Source organism: Physeter macrocephalus, chromosome 14 (assembly GCF_002837175.3).
Source record: "Physeter macrocephalus isolate SW-GA chromosome 14, ASM283717v5, whole genome shotgun sequence".
NCBI classification, from domain to species: domain Eukaryota; kingdom Metazoa; phylum Chordata; class Mammalia; order Artiodactyla; family Physeteridae; genus Physeter; species Physeter macrocephalus.
In genome coordinates, this window is record NC_041227.1 from 70,287,438 (window position 1) to 70,293,318 (window position 5,881).

The following is a 5,881-nucleotide window of genomic DNA, read 5'->3' on the forward strand; positions in this document are numbered from 1 at the left end:
AATAGACAGCTAGTGGGAAGCAGCCGCATAGCACAGGGAGATCAGCTCGGTGCTTTGTGACCACCTAGAGGGGTGGGATAGGGAGGGTGGGAGGGAGAGAGACGCAAGAGGGAAGAGATATGGGGACATATGTATATGTATAGCTGATTCACTTTGTTGTAGAGCAGAAACTAACACACCATTGTAAAGCAATTATACTCCAATAAAGATGTTAAAAAAAAAGAAGAGTGAGAAAAGTGAGAAATGGGAAACTGACTGGGAAGCAGTACCGCCTTACGCGAGAATCTGTCGTACCGCCAGTAACTGAGAGGAAGGCTTTGAAGGGTTCATGAAATAGCTTTTTTCTTTTCTCCAAGTGTCCCCACTACTCAAGCCCTCCCCACCCTCTGAGGTGGAATCTGTCGCCCATGCTCATAAATCCCACACCTTATGGCACTGGAAGCAACACGTCTTGTCTTGAGGATGCAGGGAGGTGATGTGGAGAAGCAGGTCCCTGGGGCCCGGATGGTGTGAGTCATAAGAGAGGATGTTGAGGGGCCTGGTGGCTGTGACACTGGGCCTGGCTGCACTGTGTGTGGTGTGTGTGTGTGTGTCCAGGTAAAAGGCCCCTCTGGCCGAGTCTAGTGATGACACAGGGTCAGACTCCAGCAGAGACCCCGACCTTGGCCATGGGGCTTTTAAATTGCCCCTGGGCAGGCCCTGGCTCCTTCCACGGAATCAGCACGGGCCAGGCTGTAATGGCCGTGGGGTGTGACAGCCAGCTGTGGCTCTAGCCCTTTTCTGCGAGCTGAGAGTTTATGATTGGGGAAGACGGGGGCTGGGGTCCATGCCTGGCTGGTTCCAGGACGGCCTCTTTCAGCACCGGGGCCACAGCTGGTTTCCATGGAGCTTCACAGGAGGCTGAATCCTTTTCTGGAACATCAGCCTGAAGAGAATCAGTCCTGGACACCTTAACCCTTACCTACCAGGCATGACGGCCACCGGGCAGAGGAGGGAAAACATGACTTCCAGGGAGTGTTAAGGGCGCCTTTGAAGTTACTGAACTGGCAGCACAATTCTGTGATTCTCTCTCCTCACATCTGGCCACGGTGGCCCAGGCTGGGGTGGCCAGTGCTGTATCTAAGCAAGGCTGGGGTTTAGCCAGTGTGGTGTGTGGCTCCGCAAAGCAGTAGCGAGCAGGGGCGCTGGGGCGTGTGCGGGGGCGATTACGGTCATTCACCAACGGGGGAGGGGGGGCGTGAGAAACGAGGACGGTGTTGCGGGGGGGCCAGTGTGCGGAGGCTGCAGCCAAGGACTGCGGGGGGTGGTTCCGGGGGAAGCCAACAGCAAGACGTGGAGTCACGATACAGCGTCTGAAATGAGACCAGGGAGGAGCTGAGTTGGTGCGGGCGCCGGAGCCCGGGTGTGACCATGGGAGTGAGAATCACAGTCGCAGCGTTGTTGGAGAGGCTGGCAGTGAGCCGGGGGACATCTTCATGGCCTGAGTGAGGGGTGGTGGGCAGGCGATTGCACCCAGGAGGAGGAGCTGAGAGCAGCGAGGCCGTAACGAGGAGGATGCTGGAGAGAAAACGCTCCCCGTTTTAGAGCGCGGCGAGGGGGAGGGTCCCGCGGTGGGCGGGGGGGTAGGACGGTGAAGGGAGAATCCGAAGAAGCCAGATGGAGAAGGGCGTTTGTGCTAACAGCTGGCCAGAAGGCCAGGGGGGAAGGGAGTGCACTGGACCCGAGGGGATGCTGAGGGCCAGAGGAGGAGACCGCCACGGAGGCAGGTGGAATTAGCGCCGAGGTCCGAGGCAGAGGGTGGTCATGCGGCCGAGTGGGAGACTTGGGGGTGCAGAGTTTGGGGGCTGCCTTCTGCCCCCTGCAGGTGTAGGCGAGGGGCTGGGAGACGGGACAAACACGTGGGCGCCCCCTGGCGATGGAAGCCTGAAGAAAGGGCCCCACAGATGCCCCGCCCGTCGGGAAGGCAGGGTGGGAACCTCCCCTGCCCTCTGGAGAGTGAATGGAGGCTGCTCCGTCTCGAGTTGCAGGATGTGTAAGTGGGGCTGGAGCTGGAGAGAAATGCCCCCCAAAAGCGAGGGGCGTTCGGGTCTGGCCATGGAGTCCCTGGGAGTCTCCTATATTAGCAGAATCTACCCTCATGGGCAAGACCCTTGGTACCAGGTCCCCAAAGGCCTTTCTGAATCTGGCTTTTGGGGCTCCTTCCCGTATCAACTCCTTTCTGGCCATCTGTCAAGCATCACTTGCACTTTCCTGTTCTTTATCTTGGCATTTCTTTTCTTTCTCAAACATTAGCAAATAAAATCCTACCCAGACTCATCAACCTAGTCTGTTGGAACCAATAGGGAGATCAGAAATTAGCTGGTAAAGTCCAGTCTCTGGCCTTCTTCCCATTTTTGAGGTGAGGAAACCGGGACCCCTGGAGAGGCAGGGACTGACCCGGCTCCAATCCATTGCATCCCTGTTGGCGCCTCTGCCCTCAGGCACCAGGCGGAAGGGACTCAGAGGCGCCACCACCTGGCCCTTAGCAGGACTGCAGGGGAGGCAAACACAGGGACACATCTCCCAGCAGCTCAGGACTCTCAGGGGTAGAGGCCTCCCAGAGCTGAAGGGAGTTTGCAGAAACCCAGGAGCAAAGGAGAACTGGGCTGCAGCCACACCTGGCTGAAACAGAGGGCTGCATTCCATTAACTCAGCAACGTCCTTGAAAATGCCTTCCTGACCATCAGCCTCTCTCAGAGGCTCTCACGCCACCCTCTTCACTTTTCACAGCTTTTATCCCTGTCTGTGATTGTCGTCCCCTGGATGTAAGCCCACCAGGGGTGGCTTACTGCGCCAGCAGTAACCCCAGCACCTAGCACGAGCCTGGTCAACAGGACACCCTCCACGTTCGTCACATAGATGAATGTCCGCTGACTCCACACCCACTGATGGATTCAGGAAATTCCACTGCTGTGAGGGGTGTGTGAACCACAGCAGCTGACATCGTAGTTGCATTATTACAGACCCACTGGGGTGAAGATCCGTCGGAATGGATGAAAATTCCATATTACAGAGGAATGCTGGTTTATTACTTCCAGGGACTGTCCATTTATTGCCCAGAACTTTAGTCCTACTTTAATAATTAGATATGAGAATACTTTGTTTTCAAGAACGCGATTGAACGCTTGTACGCATCCATGGTCACAAACAGCCCATCGATGTCTGCCCACCGTGTAAGGAAACTCTGCTTTGTCTATATAAAATTTCTGTATACTAAGATCATCCTGGACCAAATACGACATCTTGTGGGCTGCTTTGGACCACACAGGCCACTAAATTAAAAAAAAAAAAACCTTAGATGTACAGACTTGGATTAATCATAATCCTTGATTCATAGCATATTCTCATCAATGAGCCATTCACGATACTCTCGTTTCTTTCTCCCTTTCCTTTCCCTTTCCCTTTCCTTTTCCCTTTCCCTTTCCCTTTCCCTTTCCTTGCACCAGTTCACAGCCTCTGGAATATATACCTGGTGTCAACTAGAAGTGAGGGTTAAGTGGGTAAACAGTGTCCTTGCCATTGCTGTTTATGGGATGGACTAACTCAGCCAGCCTTTTCTCGGTGGTAACATGGGGCCGTGGCTATGGTGCAGGCTCTGGAGGGGGACCACCTGGGTGTGTATCTAGGTTACGCACTTGAACACAGGAATGTTACCTCATCTCTCTGGGCTTATTGTTCTCACTGTCCAATCGGGGTTACACCTTGTAAGGCTGCTGAAAACATTAAGGGAGAGAGTCCGTGTGGGAAGTACAACAGTGCGTGCAAAGAGCACTCAGTTAACACTGGCTACTGTCATTACTGCTAAGGAGGGGCTCACCTCTTTGCCGTTTCATACCGTTAGTGATGCATGAGTTCAAGATGAGAACTAGTGAGAATCAGGATAGACCTGGAAGCAGAAAATGTCTTTCTGGCTCCAACAAGGTTACAGCCTCTTTATGATCCAGCAGGATCGTGGATCAGGCTGAAAAGTCAAAGAGAACAGAGCTTCTCCTCCAGAATCATTTTGTCACCCAGTGATTCTTTTTGCAGCTTTTGGCCAGAACTTCACCTTGACCTTTTTACACAGTCTGAGGCAGTAGTTCTCAAACTTGATTGTGCGTGAGAATCACCTGGAGGGCTTGTGAAAACACAGATCCCTGGGCCCCACTCTGTTGCGGATTCACGAGGTTAGAGGTGGAGGTCTGAGAATCTGTGTTTCTAACAAGTTCCCTGGTGCTGATGTTGGTCTGGGGGCCACACTTTGAGAACCATTAGTCTAAGCAGTGAACTATGATGGGGAACAAGGGGCAGTCAGGGGAGGCTTCCTGGAGGTGAGGGCCTTTGAAGTGAGCCTCAGTTTGCCAGACGGAGAAGAGACAGCAAAGGGAACAGAAACAAAGCGGTGTGAGTGGCCAGTGTGTGCTGGGAAAGGCCTGCGGAGATGACACTGAGAGGTTCCCAGGCACTAGAGAGGCAGGACTTCGCAGGCTGGACGAGAATCCAGGCTCCACTCTGGTGTCCTCTTTAAATAAGGGATGGTTTGGAACGTGGGAGAGATGTGAGTAGAACTGGCAGCAGCGTGGAGGGGGCTTAGGGAGAGTCAGGTAAGAGGACAGGGTAGCAGTTGAAGGACAAGAGCAGAAGATAGCCTTGACCCTCCTTTAGAGTCTGGAGGATTTCTCCCGTGATACTAGTTTCAAACTAGGGGTGGAGACCCAAGATTCCAAAGGCATGAGATGAACTAGTGGGTGCGAACAGCATTTAAAAGAATGAATAAGGAGAGGACAGAACAAAAAACAGAGTTCATTGCACACAACAGGGGTATGGCTTCATCAAACCTGTGTCAGGCGTGTGCGCATGCCCTGCATAATCACGATGGACGTGGGTTACAGTCAAGAAGGTTTGCGCGCCAAGGTTCTGTGCAGTCTTGCAGTTCAGGGAACCAGCCAGGAGTGGCCTCACCCACCTAGTGCAGGCCTTGTTTGGGGCGCACGTCCTGAGGGGCTGACCATCCTGCAGTAGAGACGATGGGTCCCGTGGAACCCAGAAGGGGAAGGGCTGACTGGAGGGAGGGGGAGGGGAGCTCGGAGAGCAAGCTCAACCCTAGGAGGGTCCAAAGAGGGGGAATAAGCAGGAAACAGGCCCTCAGGGGAGGCTTCATGGAGATGGCTTTGAGTCTGACCTCAGTCAGTGGCTCAGCTTCTGACAGCAGGGCCTTTGGGAATAGATCCTGTAGATAAATGCCAAGAAACAAGGGGAACTTGTGTGAAAAGGTAAACAAGGTTTTAAAAAGTAACCTGAGTCCCAAGAGAGATAGAGAGTCCAAATAGAGCTTGAAGAAACCTTAAACATCAGCCAACACATTCAAGTGATAGCTGAGGAAACTGAGGCCCATTTCATTTGCTTGGGACCTGCTGAGGACACAGGCTTTGAAGGCTTCTGGTCCATTGCTCTTCCGGGACATGTTAAGTCTCCAAACACCGGCTCAGAGACTAAACTCCAGGTCACCTGCATCAGGGGGTCAGTAAACATTTTGTGCCAATACCCCAGCTGCTCCCCCCAGACCCTGCCCTAGTTCCTCCTTGCCCCGACCAGGTGAGGAACACCCAGGCCTGTGAGTTAGAAACCCTGGAACCACCACGTCTGCAAATCTTTGGCAAAGAATCCTCATGACAGGCTTCCCTGGTGGCGCAGTGGTTAAGAATCCGCCTACCAATGCAGGGGACATGGGTTCAAGCCCTGGTCCGGGAAGATCCCACGTGCCGCGGAGCAACTAAGCCCGTGCACCACAACTACTGAGCCTGTGCTCTAGAGCCCCCGAGCCGCAACTACTGAGCCTGCATGCCACAACTACTGAAGCCCA

At 53.7% G+C, this 5,881-nt stretch overlaps 1 protein-coding gene across 4 annotated transcripts in view; it reads right to left on the reverse strand.

Moving 5' to 3' along the window:
* Positions 1-4,175: 4,175 nt before the first annotated feature.
* Positions 4,176-5,881, reverse strand: part of AUTS2 (activator of transcription and developmental regulator AUTS2) — a 34,381-nt gene continuing 32,675 nt past the window's right edge. For 2 of the 4 annotated variants that reach the window (XM_028499466.2, XM_028499467.1), the window contains exon 15: positions 4,196-5,248. In XM_028499466.2, coding sequence (XP_028355267.1) covers positions 5,206-5,248 — 43 coding nt within the window. In that variant the 3' untranslated portion in view covers positions 4,196-5,205. Of the gene's footprint in view, positions 5,249-5,881 lie in introns of all 4 variants that reach the window. The other 2 variants (XM_055090743.1, XM_028499468.2) reach the window with 2 other exon arrangements.